General features: G+C 42.1%; 2 protein-coding genes across 2 annotated transcripts; both read right to left on the reverse strand.

The window, feature by feature from the left end:
- Window positions 1-1719: 1719 nt before the first annotated feature.
- On the reverse strand, window positions 1720-2781 carry LOC149280914 (uncharacterized). The gene has a single exon (XM_089499896.1). It carries the CDS (start codon window positions 2779-2781, stop codon window positions 1720-1722), a length of 1062 nt encoding a protein of 353 aa, XP_089356022.1.
- A 5239-nt stretch (window positions 2782-8020) lies between these two features.
- On the reverse strand, window positions 8021-18268 carry LOC149280915 (neurabin-2-like). The gene is made up of 10 exons (XM_089499897.1): window positions 17117-18268; window positions 12727-12859; window positions 12456-12576; window positions 12212-12316; window positions 11896-12031; window positions 11332-11487; window positions 11193-11246; window positions 10516-10745; window positions 8499-8595; window positions 8021-8074 (listed from the first exon to the last, which is right to left on the reverse strand). The coding sequence occupies exons 1-10, from the start codon at window positions 18266-18268 to the stop codon at window positions 8021-8023; spliced, it is 2238 nt and encodes a 745-aa protein (XP_089356023.1).
- Window positions 18269-18366: the final 98 nt, after the last annotated feature.

Consider the following 18366-nt stretch of genomic DNA (forward strand, 5'->3'; position numbering starts at 1 on the left):
GACCCTGAGGGCTTCAGATTTTTTTTTTAGCCGGTCCGGCTCGAATTCGGAATCTCCTCCGGCATTGCATTTCTTCCACAGCGGACTTTATTTTCCTTTTTTTCCCTCTCCCCCCCCACCCCACCCAACCCAACCCCTATTTGTCTTTTTTTTGTGTTAGTTCTATTTCCCTTCCGTTGCTGGTAGAAATCTCAACTCTTTCTCAGCCAAAGGGCCACGGTGAAGCCCGGCTTGTTTCCCTCTGGCTGGAAAAGAGTTATAAAATTGCCTGCAAAAAGAAAAATAAATAAAATAAAAAAAAAACGAAAAAAATAAAATAAAATTTAAAACAACGTAAACCCGGTCTGTGTGATTCTGTGCAAGCTTTGGGGGATATATATTCATGTGTTACCCGTACCCCACCCAACTTCTAATGGAACATGTGCCGGATAAACTAGATATCTATCGATAGGTGTTGAGTTTATAGGGAATGCTGGCCCGCTTGGTTAAAACCATTAAACTATCTCAGATGAGCTAATGCAAGGAAAACTTGGAAGATTTCAGAGCAGAGAAATACTGCTTTGTCCCTTTGGAGAAAAACTGGAACGCTTGCGTTCTTCTGCATCAACAAACACATACTTGGGAAGAATGAGCTTTGATGGACTTGTGCCTGAGTTGCAAGCTAATCGACTATGTAATTGCCTCCAGCTGCAAATGACAAAGCAGGTGCTTTGGAATTAGAGGGTCTGGGTACTGGTGGAAGTGGTGGCTTCACATCCAAATTAAGCTCTTTAAATCTTGTGCCTTTGTCTGCCAGGACCAGAGTGTTCTTCTCATAAGGGGTGATTGAGCAAAAATCACTTTTAATGTTAAAAAAAAAAATAAAAAGGATCACAGGCTTGATATTTTTGCACCTTGCTACAAGGAGACAAAGAAAGTGGGGCTGATTAATTAAACAATTAAGAAACTCATGTTACCCAACTTTCTGTAGCCAGTCTTAATCAAACAGGCTTGCCAAGTTGACTGTCTTTTCCTGGGATAAATATGCAAGTGAGGGTTCGAGTGGATATTTTTCTCAGAAAAAGTACTTTTTTTTTATTTGTTTATTTATAAATAATCCTCATTTTTAATAAAGCTGTCACATGAAGATTAGGGGCTTAGGGTTTTCTTTTAGAAGTTTCTGATGTCTTTTTGTGGCCAATAGTCACATAACTCAGATGAGCCATCTCCAGTACCTTCTCGTTTCCATACACGTCTGAAGCGGTGCTGAGATCTTTTGCATCTTGTTCTCACACTTAAGTAGCACAAACCCCTAGAGACTTCCTATTGGGTTTAAAAGACGAGACTTGTGAAGTAAACTACTCAATGACAATGAAATCTTTAGATCTTCGTGATGCAGGAAAGCGCAGTCAAGAAAGATTTTATCTGCGAAACCACCGTATCACAAAAACGCAGTAAATGCACGTGCGTATGAAATAACACGGCCATTTATTTAGGAAGACAACACAGAATTACACTCTCTGGAACGACAGTAACACTGTTTATCTTTTAAAGTGCGTGGGGCTGGCCAAACTTGGTCTATCAAGCGACAGGACCACTGTATGAAGATAAGTGGTCAAAGGGTGGTGTATGAACATGAATAGTTTCTTAAGGATACCGAGGTTCCTTGGGCTTTGTATGAACACGTGTTATATTTTTGCAGTAACATTAAAGCCCATTGGTTAGATTACACACCGGACCTCACTTATCCTGGGTTTCAAATGGACCGTCGGGTTCGTTCCAATTCTTTTCTTGGCTCTTCTTGCGGTTTCTCTCAGCCATCACGATGGCAGCAACGACGGTCACCAGAACAGTTATGGTGATCACCAGAACAGTGGCTGTCTCTGCCACACACAACTGGTTATCCACAGATACCAAGGCAGCTCCAGAAAGCTGTGGTGGTCCGGCACACGTAAGGTTGTCATAGTCGTCAATGTGCAGGTGCCTGACACTGGTGATTTTGCCAAACACTCTGTGGAGGTCACAATCGCACACCCATGGGTTGCCAGATACCTGAATGTGAGTGCTGGGTGTCTGGAGGTTTAGGAATGTCTTGAACTTTAGGTGGCTGAGCTGGTTCCCAGAGAGAGCCAGCAGTCTGAGAGAATGGAGAGATGTGAAGGATTCGACTGCTATGCTGCTCACATTATTGTCTGATAGATCCAGTAGCTCCAGGTTCTGGAGCATAAAGAAATAACCACCTGTTATGGCGTTGAGGAGGTTGGACTGCAGGTGTAGGTGGCGGAGTCTGGAAAGACCACGAAAGGCTCCTTGTTCAACAGAAATCAAGAAATTTCTGCTCAAGTCCAACTTCTCCAAGCTTTCCAAATGACGTAGGCTCTCGTAGGTCAAGGCGGTCAGGCGGTTGGAGGGGACCCTCAATTCTCGCAATGAGCCCAACCCTCCCGAGAAATCTGCTGGAATGCTCGAGATGAGATTATTCGAGAGATCTAAACGCTCCAAGAATCCCAGGGAGCGGAAGGATTTTGGTGACACCATTGCTATTTGGTTCTCAGAAAGGAGGAGGATGCGTAGCGACCAAAGTGAATGGAAGGAGGCAGAGTCCAGGTGGCTAAGGTTGTTGTGGCGTAAGTCCAGCATCCAGGTACTATGGGGCAGTCGGTGAGGAACTGTGAGAAGACCTTGAGCCCGACATTCCACTAGGTTAGATGAATCATAGCAGAGACAGGGCGCGGGGCAGTTAGGGTGGGGGTTGGAGTATAAAGGTGAAACAAACAGCTGGAGGGCAAGTAAAAGCAGCATGGTTTAGGCAACGTCTACAGATGACCTACAATCCAACTTGGTTCATTGTTCTCAAGATGATGAGGATCTTCAGTCATGGTTCATGTCTTCTGTGTCCCGTCTGTTAGCATTAGCAGAAATACCATTATTACAATACATTTGTTATGTTCATATAGTTACATTATGTATTACGCAGGTTAAATCTATATTCAACGTATGTTCGGGTAACAAGCATACTATATAATAATATTATAATATAATATTATATTTTCTGCATTGCGATGAACACGTAATTATTTATTCTGAAATGAACTTTGCGTTATCTCTGAGGATATATATCCCCTATACCTTTATGTCTGTCAGAATCCACCCTTCCCCCATCTCCCTGCACCATCCCACTCACAATCAACCCACTCTCTATATCATCTCTCGTGGAATCTAGAACGTCGGCTTATAATGCACCCGTCAGCTTCTCAAAGCCAACATTTTACTGTAAAATACCCTAAAGCTATATAAAGGTGTCTAAGGCTGCAGATAAAATGCAATGTATACGTATCTTATACTATCCTAATGCTTAGGTTTTCTATGATTCTACTTTCCCATTAAGTTATTCCTCCCCTGTTGTGGAAATGATTGGCTACAGCAGCCTTTCTAAGAGTGGCACACGGAGAGACGAGGAGAAAATGAATTATTACTCTTGTTTTGCCAACTTTTGCCACATACGGCAGCTTCACAAAGATAATTAAAGAAAAAGATTCCTTAACCTTTGGGGAGAAGCTGCAGCAGAATTCCTCCTCTGTGACCATAAGAGAGCTGTGCATAAACAAAACCCCTTAAACCTCAATGAACTGAAGCAACTGTGTAAAGAAGAGTGGGCCAAAATTCCTCCACAACAATATGAGAGTGATAAAGTCATACAGAGAACAATTACTTCAAGTTATTGCTGCTAAAGGTGTACTTTCACGCATGGCTTCTCCATTTTGGCTTTATTTTAGTTGAATAAATCATGGCACGGTGGAATATGTCATGTGTTGTTGTTCATCTGAGGTTGTATTTACCATCTTAGTTTTGGGATCCGACTGTCTCTTTAGAATCACAAATGGAATTACTCCCCCCCCCCTGTTCACGCTAACCATATAGTCCTTAACCCCCATTGCCTGCATTACCAATCCCCCGTCTTTTAACCCCGAATAGTCCGTGTGCCCATGACCTACCGTTAGTATATTCTGCCTTTTGTGTTCAGCGCAGATCGGGGTCTGATAGGCGTACAAACTAAACCCATCAGAATCATCAAATCCCTCTCTAGGATTAAGCGACTGGATAATGCACATTTATCCCACATCACCAGAACCTGGCTCAATTCTCTTAACCCTAAACCGATTGAACATCTGTCCATCTTCTTATTTCAATAGCCGCGCGCTTGCGTATAAGGAGGAATTTATATACAGTATAATAATGTTCACGGAAATATCTCTGAATAGTAGAACCAGAAGCTGTGGTTGGAAGATGGAAATAACTACATTATAAAAGTGTAGTCTTTGCCCCGGTTAGACTTCCAGCTGAAATGGTAGGATAAGCCTAAACCCGTAAATCTAAAACTAGGAATTTTTTGTCAACAAACGATAAAATATAAAAGAGAACAGACTGAGCCTCCTGGGTCAGAACGGAATTATTATATAAGTAGATATGCACAGAAACATTATATTGTGTGCAAGATTTTTTTCTATAGAAGAAAAAAACTGACGCCAAGCAATGAACACTAAAAATAGGCCAAATAAAAAATTAAATAAAATATATAAAAAAAGAATAAAAAAATAATAATAATAAAAAAATATTAAAAGGGGTAGAAAAAACACTATTAAAAATAAAATTACATGGAAAATGTTGATTTATTTAATAACCATATTATTTATAAAGATCACTTCTGGTGCAAAGCTTTAAAAGGGATTTTATCACCATAGCAACCACTGAAATGTTCCTGCTTATCGGATCATTGGTTGCCATAGTGATAAGACCACTTTGAAAATGGTACCATAATTGCTTTTTCTATAACAAAATCTATATTTTTTTCCGGCGGTACCTCCAAGGAGCGCCTAATTACATGCGTGTATCTTGTTCAGTACGCTCATTATTATTTATTGATTTATATAGCACTGTCATATTCTGCAGCGCTGTACAATTTGTTTACGATGCACTCTATTTCTTTAAATTATGATACACGTTTTGATTTACCTTGCCGATTAAAAAATACATAAATGATTGCATTGATGATTAAAATCAATTTGATTGAAATCGAATCTTATCTGATTTCAAAGAAAGCTTGGATGAAAGAAAAATGCAATTTTCAGCTTTGCTTAAAATAAATAAACAAACGAAGAGTGGGTTTATGCCTAAGAACCAATTCTGGCACGAATGGGTATAACCGATACGGTTGCCATAGCAACTGCTTGAAACTAGGGACGATTCTATTTAAATAAAGTTGATTTTAACTTGTGTAAGAGACTATAATATGCATTCACTGGATTTCCACTAAAAAAACCCATAAAAATAAAAAATAATAATAAAATAAATACATAAATAAATATATATATATATATTTTTATTTTTTTTCTATGGTTGTCCTGAAATCCGCTTGGACCCATAACTTCAAGATACACCTATGGAAGTTTACCAACATGTACAGAAAAAAAAATAGAAAAGGATCATGGGAGTTGTAGTGCTGCAAGACCTGGAGCTCTGCCTGGTGCCTACAGAGGATCTAATGGAGCTTGGTCTCTCTTGGCATGTTTTTTCATGCTTCAGTGTTATAGCCCTTCTCTGCCTCTTCCCCCCGTTTAAAGAAATTGGGCAGTGAAGTCATGTTTCCAGGTATTTCTATAAGCATGGTACATACCTGTGCTGAGAGGTGATTGTCGGAGTCGTCCTGTTTGTGAGAGAGAAGCTCTCGCTGGCCGCCAGTATCTCCCAGGACGGAGCAGGGCGAGGAGGAGACACCTGTATTCTTTTAAGTTGTCAATCAGAGCATGAAGTATGCATGATCCTGGTCTATTATTCATGATCCTACAATAGACCTCGGTGGCACAGTGTAAGGAGACACCCTGCGGGCAGTCTAGCACTTTAATTGACCTGATGTCTCTGAGAGATGACTGTAAGCTCTTGCGTACCTGGTTCATGTGATAAAAATGGAACTTGGGTCTGCCATCTGTTGACATTCCGAGGAATGATCTCTTCAAGATACAGAAATCCTAAGGGCCCATTGGTGATTTTGCTCCCAGTATGTTATGGTTGATATCCCTGCTTGAATGCAGGTGGATGAATTAAGTGTATCTTTAAGTAATGACAAGTCAAGGTTCCTACGAGGACCGGGATTAGAGCCTCTACATGGAATCTTCTCGATGGGCTATTAAAGGGTTAATATTTAAAGAGTCTCAAGGGAAGCGGATTTACAGAGTTCCCAGGTATGGGGGTTACACACATTGAATCTATCCTGTAAATCCTGCTATTACCCCCATATACCCCCTCTCTATAACCCCCTACTGACCAATACAACCCCCCCATCTAAAATATGTTCCCACGGCTCAAAGTATTCCATACAAGACAATCTGATGATGATTAGCGTTGGTTTAATGCCAAACTTTACTTTTCTTGATCCATGACCCCCAAAATGCATCCCCCAGAAAAATTGAGTTTAAAACCTCACATTTTTACATCCGTTCCTCGTAGCAGACCAATAAATAGACAGATACCTAATTTGGCACAGTATCATTCGCCCCCCCCTCCGTCTAATCACCATTCATTCGCCTCGTAGAAGCCCCCCTTACTCAATGATCAAAATATACAAATAATCCCCCATGTCAATGAAGGCATCAGGGTTACAGAACCCAACACTCCCCACTGTCTATGAAAAATGTTCTGTTTCTTCATCCCTTTATTTTTTCACGTGTCTTGTAGATACAGCAGGAAGGGTTGTTGACACCAACCTAGAGCCTACAGGTGGCACTCAGGACCGTTCTCACCCTCGTCTCTGCTCCAAGGTACAGTCAGTCTGTGGGTAGTAAACTGGCCCACCTTTAACCCTTTCAAAGTGCCAGAGGCATATGCTACCCCTCTACAAACCGAAGGGTTCATCTGAGATGAATGTAGAAAACATATAATGTAGGACTGCATTCAAAATATTGCTACCTTGCTTTTTTTTATACACGTTGCCTCAAAACTCAGGGTATGTTTGTGTGCGTGTGTGTAAATGTATAATATATATATATATATATATATATATATATATATATATATATATATATATATATATTATACACACACACGCAAGATCACCAGCATGGACAGTCTCATTCGGTGTCCAAGTACTGACATATGAGGGATAGTGAGTATGTGTACATATGTGAAAGGGTGTCCTTATGTATGGATGGCTGGCTGGATGAATGCAGGAGAAAGTATGTGTGTATGAATGTATATGTATGTTTGCCCACCTGAGGAGGGCTTTGTTCGTATAGGTAGCCACCCCAGCATCGTTATGGCTGCACAGGTGACCACAGAATAAATATCCTCTGAGAACTCACATTCATCCCTCATGTCACAGTATGTGTGAGTGCACGCATTATGCACCGACATTCTTGCACAAGTTAAAAGTTTACAGTGCACGCTCACTCTACATTAGACAGGGGTGGGTTACAGAGTCATGACCTGTATATGGGTGGGGATTCTTTTTTGGGGGGGGAGGCGGTAAAGGGTTTGAGAGGGGTGCTTTCCACTTGAGGTCAAGGGCAAGTAATAGACACAGACCACCAGCACAGACACAGCACAGAGACACACAAAGTCCAGGAGTCAGGGCCTCCAGGGAGCCGATGGGAGCCACAGGATACTAGAGTCATTTCAAGGTTATCATGAGATACGAGCCACACAGTCTCCAACTCAAAAAGACCACAGAGGCTCCAAGTGGCCATTTCCCATGTCCTCCAGGAGGTATAAGACAAGGCGCCTTAAGGAGACATGGTACAGAGCCAAAGCCACTTCACTTTACAGCTTTCTCAAATCCCATTTTGGTCCAGTAGTTTGTTCTTGAGAACCATATTCAAAAATCAGTGGAACGTAACCCCCCCAGTGTTATAATACAGAAATAGATAAGCCACAGTAAGGGGCAATTGCTTGCAGTCCTCACACCGGGGGGGGCAGGAGATATCCTGACAGCACAGACAAGCAACATCCACTCCTTGCCCATAACTCGCCTTTCCTTGCAACATAAAATCTACGGGGCGGTCGGACATTGAAGGGTGAGGAGCTTCTTCTCCAACTCTGCCACCTGGAAATGAAGGAAGAGGAAGCGTGAGAACATTGGGATTCTAAAGTAACATATGATGCCCCAACTATCATTACATACAGGGTTAGACTGACTACACAGCCTGGATCATAAGAATAGTGATTTCAAACCCAACTCCTATAATGTTGTCCATCATTACAGTAAAATGTATCATGGTCAAATGGAACAGACAATAGAGGACCCAAATCCAGCAGGTGGAATAAAAAAGGAAGAGAATCATATGGGGGTAAATGAGAATGAGCGTAACATTACTCTTGTGGCAGACCATTTTTTCCATGTCTCACCCTTTTTTTATCACAGCATGTATTCTGTCTACATCCCTAGTCTTTTATTTCATTTGCATTCTGTTTGGGAGGGTATTTTGGGGGGCATTTGTACTTCTGTTGTGTCTGAGGGCAAATCCCACCTTTTCCTGTAGCCTGAGGATCTCGGTAGCATGAGTGGTCTCTACCTCTTCCAACTCTTGCTTCTGCATCTCCTCTTTCTTCAAGAAGTCCATCTCTCTGTGGGCAAAACAACGACAGCTTTAACAAACAAGCACGAATAAGCCAAGTATAAGACAGGGAAGGAGAGGATTGGTCTTCAACTGAACAAATATATAGTTAATAATCTCATGTTTCACAACAGAGAAATATTGTTCTCCCAAGGTAAATGTCCCGAAGCTGTCCTACAATAATAGTGTCAAAAGAGACGTGATGCACAGAGAAGAGATACATTTTACATAGGGTACTCCTAGGTTATTCAGCGAGAAATTGTTCTTATCTGTTATCCAGTCCTATATTTCTATATGGTAGCATCATGGATATCCTTCTAGAAGTGTAGAATAGATTTTAAGGTTAAGTGTGATGCAGTGGAACTTTGCCATTAATCACTTTTGTTCTATGGAGCGATTCAGGATTACGCAGTTGGAATGTTTTATAGAAAATCCAAAGGTATACAAATACATATAAATGGTATATATTCTTAGGTAATACTCAACAAAGCAGTATTTGGGTAGTCTTTTTAAAATAAACTTTAGTGTAACTTTGCATGGAAATGTCTACTGGGTGTCTTAGAATCTGATATCTTCAGTTCAGTAGCAACAAAACTTTCGTTTAAGTTATCTACTTTGGTTCCCAAAACCTTGACCATGGTGAATAACGAATCCAAAGATAGGTACTTGAGTGATGTATAGATTAGTATGATGACAATCATGCATTTGGCAGTCCATGGTAACGACAAAGAGGTAGCCCTAGTGTAGTAGAACGCTCGCTTTTGAGTATTTCTCAAAGGGGGTACTGATACTGAAAAAATGGTTTAATGCAACGTGTGAGCAGAGAAGGGTTATACCGCAGAGTTATATATACAAATATATATACCAATTATATATACAGAAATATATGTGCGTATGGGAGGTGGAGATGATCCATGAAAGCGTCAGGGTGAAGGAATGAAAGCTAGATAGCTATATGATGAATTGGTAAAAGAGGAAATCTGGTGTGAAAGAGTGGAATGCAGGAACAAGATATTATGACTGAACCTGTCAGGAAATGCATGAATTAATTGTGTTATATATGGGTTAAAGGATATTAAAGTATAGAAAAAATGGTAATGATTTTGAGGCAAGAAGAAGGAAACCATGAATGAGAGGAGTACCTGAATGAAACCTTAAATTAGTACATATCATGGTTATGTTGAGAATGAACCCATTCAATAATATGTGGCAAAAACATAAAGAAAAGCTGTGAAGCTGGGAACGTTGATGAATTAGATATCTTTAGAAATTAACATATGTGAAAGAGCGATGAATGTTACACTGTGAAAAAAGCAACGTGCTGGGGAATGAATAAGGATAAGGGGTTGCATTAGATAGATGAGGCATAAAATAATAAAATGATAGGATAATTAAATGCTGAAAAGTCTTCTGAGGGATGAGAACGAACAACCTGAGGCTGGACAATGGATGCTAACAAGCAGAGGATGAATGATGAAAAAATAACTAGATGATCAACTGCCTCGTGATTTCTAAACGAGAGTGGGTGGTTGAGAGCAAAGATGTGAATTAATTACAGAGGATCACAGATGACGGAGAAGGAGGAGGCTGATGAAACACACGAGAGTGGAGTTTACAAATGTGGAGGTGGTAGACAAGGGAGAGGAAGGATGAAAATGCAAAATAAAAGGGAAGAAAAAAATCAGCTGAAAGAGAAGAGCATGGACCAAAAGGAAGAAGCCAATGCTGAAGACCAGATTTATGAATGTCAAAGATTCGATAAAGACTGAAAGGTGAGATGGTGAATAGATAGATAGAGTGGAGATGGTCATTGAGGCGGATCAGCTCTTTGGATGTGATAGAGATGAGAAATGTAGAAGTAGAGAACCCAGACATTCACAGGGAGCATTGTTAACAATGATGGAGCTCAGTGCAGGTGGTATCTACTCACTTCTGCTGGTACTCCTTGATCAGCCTCTTAGCCTTGCTGTACTTGCGCTCTAACCCCTGATGTTGGGCTTGGGTCTCTTTTAGATGCTCATCCACTGCCTGGCATAAGCTCTGGGCCTCCATCCAGTAACCCTGCAGCTTTTCCACGCGCTCTCTGTTCTCCTGGACACTCTGCTGTAGTTGGACCTTTTCCACCCGCCAGCGAGAACGCTCTTGTTCTAGGCCTGCCAGCTGTAGAGGATGGGAAAATGGGAAAAGAGTCAGGATTATATATATAGAGAGAGATATTCAGTTGCATCTAATGAATAGATGAGGAATGAATAAACTTGCCATCCCTTACTTGTACCCCAACCTCGAATTTGGATATCAACCTGATCATAAGTTGAATACACAGAAACTCACTAATCCAGAAACTCGTATGAACTGTTAACTAATCAAACTAAGTTCATAGACGTAACCATACATTTGTTAATACCAAAACGTAATTATGTACAGGACAACATGCATGGTGTTGACCCAGACTACCATACAGCCATAGCTGCATATTGTTGCAATCATGAAAGATTGAGAGGTGCGAGACCTTGGCTTGGTGGTGAGACAAGATGATTGCGGTGGCAGTCAGGGGTTACAGGGGAACATACCCAGTGAATGATAAGAGAGGAGTTATTAATATTTCACCTTTCTTTTTAGCTGCTGAATCTCAGCTTCGGTCACAGCATGTTTGATCTGGAGCTGCAGGGAAAGACATAAATATCAAACGTTGAGTAACGAGTCTTGCGGTTAGAAAGATATAGGAGTTGTGAGTTGCTTGTGATACCTCTTTGAACTTGTGCACTAGCTTTTCCGGGTCCATCTCTACTGGTGATAAGGCGTCTTCTCCTTCTGGGAGCTCAAACACCTCAATGGCCAGATCCCCCCCTGGGAACATAGGGCTCATCTCTTCATCCTCCTCGTCGGTGGCATACTCTCCTGTCTAAAATCCCAATCAATTCAAGTTTGAGTCTATAGATGTGTACCACATTTTAGTACCGTTTCAGTTATCATTAGACTTTTTATATGCTCCCTCCACATTCTTTTCATGAAGCTCCCTGTGGCACATGTTCATGGTGATAAAAGTATATGGCACTATGGTGCATAAATACTGAAACTGCTCCACCAATGATGACTCCTCTGATGTCAATGAAGATCATTATGCATAACCTCACATTTATCTATGTGGAATCTCCTTTGCCTCTACTAACACAGTCCCTAGTTTTGCTGAAACCTCTCTGAAGACAGTATGCCTCCTATGTGATCATCCAAAATGATTTTATTTTTATCGACAAAAAAGAAAGATATGTCACAAAGATATACACCCGCATCTTTTACACTGCCCACTTACCTCTTCATCTTCCTCATTACATTGGTTGTATCTCTGCTCCATGTTCTCTCTCTGCCATCTTTCTTGTTCCAAGGTTTGCTGAATGAGCTGAGCGACCTCGCTTTGTTCCCCGGGCTTCTCGCGACCAATCAGAAATCTGCCATGAAATTTTCAGCATTACCAATCTTATTATCAATCTGTATTATCACGTTCCTTCCCCTACAGCTCTTCAGGTATCTTTCTACCGTAGAGAACAAGGTAGGGGCGTAATATATTAGACCCCTAATCCCTACAGACCAAGTTCTTCTAACAAATACTGCTGAAAATGGTATCTTACCGTACACGGCCCTTTGTATTTCTCAGGACAGACGCGGCAAAGGACTGGGTGACCCCAACTAAGCTTGTTCCGTCAACTTCCACTAGAAGATCATTCACCTGGATCCTGTACAGAGTGGCATATATAATTGGTATATATTCAAATTATATATTCAAAGCATATAAATATTATATAGGCATATTGCAGTTACTTCCAGTGAAGTACAGATACCAATTCCTATGGCGTTGAGTTTTTATTCAGTTACCTGCCGTCTCTGTGGGCCGCTCCTCCATCTGTTACTGTCTTTACAAATATCCCCAGCTTCTCCAGGCCCATGTCGGCTCCGGCTCCCATCCCGATAATACTGATGCCGAGACCTTCGGAATCTGCAGGGGTCCATGTAATAGGTATGAGTGCGTAATGATAAATCGGATGTGTATGTATGATGTTTATATAGCATATGGAGCCTCAAAATAAAAAAGCTGCCATTCTTGGCAAAAAAAGGGAATGAAGTGTGGGTATTGTAGGTTCCGTACCTTTCTCTAACTCCACGGGGAACAGGTCCAGCCTCTCCACCCGTTTTTCCAGTTCATACTCCGCAGAGGCAGCCATCGGATCCACATCATCATTTCGCCGGTCGTAGTCCTCATTTGAATATGTTGTAAATACCTGTCAAGAGAGGCAATCGAAATATATACAAAGATGAATAACACCCATCTGCCAGGATAAGGGTGATAAAGTGGCCTGCAGTCCCTATGTTCAGAGCCAGTGTGCTCTACAATGTACATAATGGGTATGTTCCACTCTACAGACCCAATGTTCTATATGGCTTTATCGGCATGCAACTTGATAAGCCAAGCCTGCATAAACTCAGCTTTAAACCATTGCAAATCCTCTGGGGCTCATCTTGGACCCTAAACATGTGATTAGGCTTCTTCTACGAGTCCCACTGTTGGACCCTAAGATCTGCGCTTCTCTTTACAGGTATGAAATGTACACAGACACATTGCCTCTCTTTACTGGACATTATTTAACAGACTGGTCGACAAATTCTGTAATGCACTGGACTCAATAACAAAAAAGGTTCAATATCCTCACGACTTGAAGACCACTTCCAATGGTCTACTGTTTCCAGACTACTGCCTTAAAACCATTACAATATGTACCTTTTCTGCCTAAACTATTATAATAAAAAGGAAGACGGGAATATGGTGGCAGGAAAACTGGGTTCGTGTCAACCTTTCTGGTGTCTGGTAGGAGGGAGCAGGTGTAGCACAGAACATCCAAATGCTTCAAAGGACACACACGACCATCAGTGTTCAACAAAGTGGCCTGCGAGGGAGCATCAAAGGGCCATCTATACCACAGAGACTCACATCTCCTTATGATGCTGGATAATGTGGAAACTTCTCTGAAGAGAAGGCTGACAAGTCTTGGATCTCGTACAATCGTGCATTCTGTTCTACAAACAATTTTAATTCCTTGGATATTCTAATTTATAGAGGCCTGGAAGTCTTTCCATTAAGAGGGATTATATATCTTGTTCACATACACACTTGTCTTACTGGTTTCAATCATGCATTAAGTTCTGTAACTTAAACCAGAGGCCTGCTGGCTTTTGATATTAATAGCGTAGTCAAGTATGGACTTCCAGCTATTATTTGTTACAGTGTGTTTAGTTACATATGACCACAATGGTTTAAGAGGGAGAAAGCCAGGATGGCGGCGTCTGTGGGGTCAGTTTCTGATTGGTCACGGGGAGGAATGATGTTACTGCACCACACGGAGGGCGCAGCACTTACTGGACCCTTGGGCCAACCTGCTAAGAAAGGTTAAACAAGGCAAGTGCTTAGGTCTCCAAATTGTTGGGCAGAGGGGTTATTTGACTCCAGCCATAAGAAGCTGATAGATGAAGTTTAAGGGGGGTCCCAATGACAGAATGTTCTTGAATTAAGGCGTTCCAGGGGCTACCTTAGGAAACCTTTGTGGTTCATGCTGTCACTGATAGTTCCGAGGTATGATGGCAGCAAAGTAGAGGAAGCCGTAGATCTCGGTCTGAGTCCCGGGCATTCCGTGAACACTTTTCATGGACTGATTTTGAATGCAGCTGTGTATTTCCCAAACCCATACCTCCAAACTTTTACCCCTGGCGAAGCGGAACGCTGGAGGGGGGCTAGAGTGTCACTCAAACTGCCGGATTGGGGTCACGAATATCGCTGTCATGCCAAGCTCAAGTGGGACAGTGGGATAGAGTGGCAAAATTGGGACTGTCCTGCACATAAATGGGTGGTATGTAAGTGAAGCAGCCTCCCAACAGATGTGGTAGAGGCTAAAACAGTAAGGGGATTTAAACACACATGGGATCCTGAATCTAAGACGAGACCAAGGGCTTTAGGTGAATTGGGCAGAGTAGATGGGGCCAAATGGGTCTGATCTGCTATCAGATTCTATATTTCTTTGTGTTACGGAAGGACATTTTGTTGAATTATATTAACCATGTAATATTAGAACGCTACCACTTAATCCTTGTGACAAAATTCGTTCAGTGGTTTCATTGGTTCCATGGGCTCAATACCCAAACAATATATTTTTTACTACTACAATGGGGCAATATTAAGTCTTTAATTATGACGTGCAGGTTAGAGAAAAATCTTAATTGTAAAAAAATATATATTTTAAATATTTGCATAAAACCCTCATTATTATTATTTCTCAATTCCATTGTCTTAAAGCATTCCCTGTCCACATGTATTGTGTTTTTCGGCGATGTTTATTCATACAGATATCATGAAATACATTGTATTAAGTCATCTGTTTTTTTCTCGATCTTAGTTTGATCTCTTTAATCTGGTGCCCGAGATAGAAAGCTATTTTTGGGAGGTTATGTGTCATAAAACCGTTCTCCCGCTAACAATAGATATTTCCTCTTTCCAGTGTACCCAGTTAACTCTGTCGACACCATATCCCCATTTTAAAAAGAGGCGTTAAGTACCAACTACTATAGAATTTCATGGTTTCAGAGTGTCTCGTGTCTATATTATATTTACTTGTTTATGCTTCTTCCATTTTAAAGTGTTCATTTGATGGCTGTTGTTCATTGTGTCATCTCCACCACCCCACCACTGTGTCCATAAAAGACCTGTATGGAGAGCTATAGGTTTGCTGTGGCCCTTGACTATATGCACCACAAGCTTTTCTGCAGTACAGTAATGTTTTTTAATGTTCCTTATACTCCTGCCCTCACGCGCTGAATTATGATTGATGAAGGTGGACAACCATGCCATGTTCCTCCTTCTAAGGTAATATCCATTGCCTATCCTTCCATTAATCTCAATATTCTTAATTTACCTTTTCACATTACCTGCACAGATTGCCACAGGCACAGCTAATGGTTTCAAATCAGCGTCGACATTGCCTTTGGGCAGCAAGAACGCACCTGCTGACTATTCCGTATGGTCACTTTCACTTTCTAGCTATTCCCCAAATTCTACTGTTACCAAAATTAGCACCAGATTGAAGAATTGTACAGATTTAACTATTAGCTGTGAAGGGGTTTTTATATGGAATGGGCACTGTTTCCCTTTTGGGTTTTTATATAATAGACCACTTGGGCCGTTTCTGTCCAATTCCAACCCGTAGCTGACATCGAAGCAACCAGGGTATTAAATGTATCGAGCTCCAAACACATTGCTCCATCAAATGAAAACTATATACACACACATATATATATATATATATATATATATATATATATACCGCTCATTAAATATTCACTGTGTTTTACATACAGCACCATGTTGCAATCTGTAGGAATGTGAGACATAACCACTGCTCCATGTCCCTTATAGATCATACTCTATATTTACTTGTGTGTACATATATAATACTGCTCCTTATTGTTTGTACACTGTTTGTGATGAGGACCAATACTGTGTGTGCGACACAAACACTGGTGTGTAACACACACACACATATATATATATGGGTGTGTGTGTATATATATATATATATATATATATATATATATATATATATATGTCGCTCCCTGCGTCACATGGTGTTGCGAACGAACAGATGCTCGCTGCAAACTGATCTGCACTTAATTGTCCTCATTTCCTGCATCACGTTACAGACGTAAACGGCTACAGCCCTTATACACACATTGACATCCATGTTGCAACTGCACATCGCTATGCACATGCAAATTACTGTGCGTGTAGCCAATGCGAACGAACACGCAAATGTATGCACACATAGCTCTGCATACGTGAACAACAACCCCCAAAAAAACATGCGTCCATGGCCTTGAACAGCTGTGACCGGGGCAGCTGCCTTTACTGTACAACAGGAACCTTTAAATATCCCCCAAAACAGGAAGTGGGGGGACTCCCTCCTCCCCCACACCCTGCCAAGCTGCCAGTGTCCCCACAGCAGGAAGTGTCACACAGACACAAACACTTCCTTTATTCAAACAACAGCAAAAAAAAAAAAACAGGGAGACCAAGGACCCGGCGCCCAAAACAGAGCCACACGTTCAGAACACGAATATAAGCACGAGTGCGTGTGTGTGAATGAACAGATGTAGATCACTGAGAGAGGGGGGCGAGAGAAACCCACAATTACATCTAGCTAGAATCTATGATACAACTGGCTGACGGAATGTGTCGATGCCCAAAGGTATACAAAAAGACAGGGCGAGCCGTTATTTTCTTGTATCGCCCAATCAGTACGCTGCGTGCCGATAGGCTATGCCCATCGTGTTGTATCCTCAATCGTTATCAGGGGATTCTGGGATTGCACAGGCTGGTGTTGGTGGGGGGACAGAAATGGTTTATCGCTAGAATCGTATTAGGGGCATTTGATTAAGGTCTGCTGTCTTATCCCCACTATCTAGTAATTGGAAGGAGAGCAGGCCTCCAGTCTTACCTTAATGGGAGCTGTACTGAAGCGTATTTTTCGGTTGGCAGTTGGTTCCTCCTCTTCAGAGAGACCCTCAATCTCTTTGCAGGTGTTCAGCGGTTCATAGAACCCATCCTCTTCTTCTTCATCCAAACCGCTACCCTCTGAATCATCACCGAGGCCACTGCAGACACTGAACTCTATCACTTCCACCTCTGACCAGTCCTCCCTCTTGTAATCATCTTCTCCTGCCTCAGCTTCTATCTCTTGAGCCAAATCTCCCTCTCGCGCCGTCACCCCTTTCGCCTCCAAGCCTCCATTCTCATTCCCGGTGTTGCCAGCCTCCTCAGCTTTGGCCGTCTCTGTTTCTTTCAAGACGTCTGTTTCAGACTCGCCACTCTCCTCTACCTCCACTGGTTTGATTTTGCATATTTCCTGGCCAACTGCTGGTTTGTTCGGCCCATCGCCAACCTTTCCCAAAGTCTTCTTCTCCTCCGCTGCCTTGGCAGCATCTGGTTGAAAAAGTCTGGTACGGCGGCCTGATGGACCTTTGGCCGGGATTTTATGGAGATTGTTGCGCAGGTCTGCATTTTCAAAGACTGCGCTGAGCTGGCTAACAGTTGGAGAGACCGCATCTGTGTCCAGCTTGTCCAGAGATTCTGTGCTACCTCCAAACCGCACAACAACGTCCAGTTTTCTGTCTTGAAATCCTCCTCTCTCCTTGCGCAGGAAAATTCTGTTGGTCGTCTCCTTTTCTTGTAGGTTCCTCTCAAAAACGCGTCGTGCCTCCTGCAACTTGGATGTTGGCCTTTCCGCCGGGGGGTCAAAATGGCTCACCCTTTCCGACACGCTGGTTCCTAGCTTCAACAAGGCGCTGTGGTTGACATTCTCATTCAAGCTGCCGGCCCGCGGCAATGTCAGTTTTGATGGTTTCTCTTTTGGCCGTCCAGCCTCTGATTCGGCTCCTGTTGGGCCTGTTCCCATTTGCAGGAACATGTTCTTGATGCGGTGAACGTTTGATCCATATTTACACCGCGATTTGCGTCCTTCTTCGGATTCAGGATCAGGCACTCCATCCTTATTGGCTTGCAGTGTCTGCACCCCGACTTCATACGCATTTCTATGTGGTGATGAACTCCTTGGCCCCCCACCTGCTGTCTTACCCTCTGTCTTCATCATTTTGGAGATGTAGGACGTGGGTACCCAGATCTCATAGTCCTCTCCTCCACCGCCTCCTCCTGTATCTCTGATTTTCACATCCAAGCTGCTTTCCGTAA

The sequence above is a fragment of the Sceloporus occidentalis genome, unplaced genomic scaffold (assembly GCF_023333645.1).
Source record: "Sceloporus occidentalis isolate IW3139 unplaced genomic scaffold, rSceOcc1.0.p SCAF_143, whole genome shotgun sequence".
NCBI lineage: Eukaryota > Metazoa > Chordata > Lepidosauria > Squamata > Phrynosomatidae > Sceloporus > Sceloporus occidentalis.

Excerpts from the sequence above, each read along its gene's own strand:
- LOC149280914 (XM_089499896.1), bottom strand. The coding sequence starts at position 2,781 with ATGCTGCTTTTACTTGCCCTCCAGCTGTTTGTTTCACCTTTATACTCC.
- LOC149280915 (XM_089499897.1), bottom strand. The coding sequence starts at position 18,268 with ATGATGAAGACAGAGGGTAAGACAGCAGGTGGGGGGCCAAGGAGTTCA. Across the intron at positions 12,317-12,455 it reads GCGGCCCACAGAGACGGCAG|GATCCAGGTGAATGATCTTC; the intron begins GTAACTGAATAA and ends CACTCTGTACAG. Across the intron at positions 8,596-10,515 it reads ATCAAGGAGTACCAGCAGAA|AGAGATGGACTTCTTGAAGA; the intron begins GTGAGTAGATAC and ends TTTTGCCCACAG.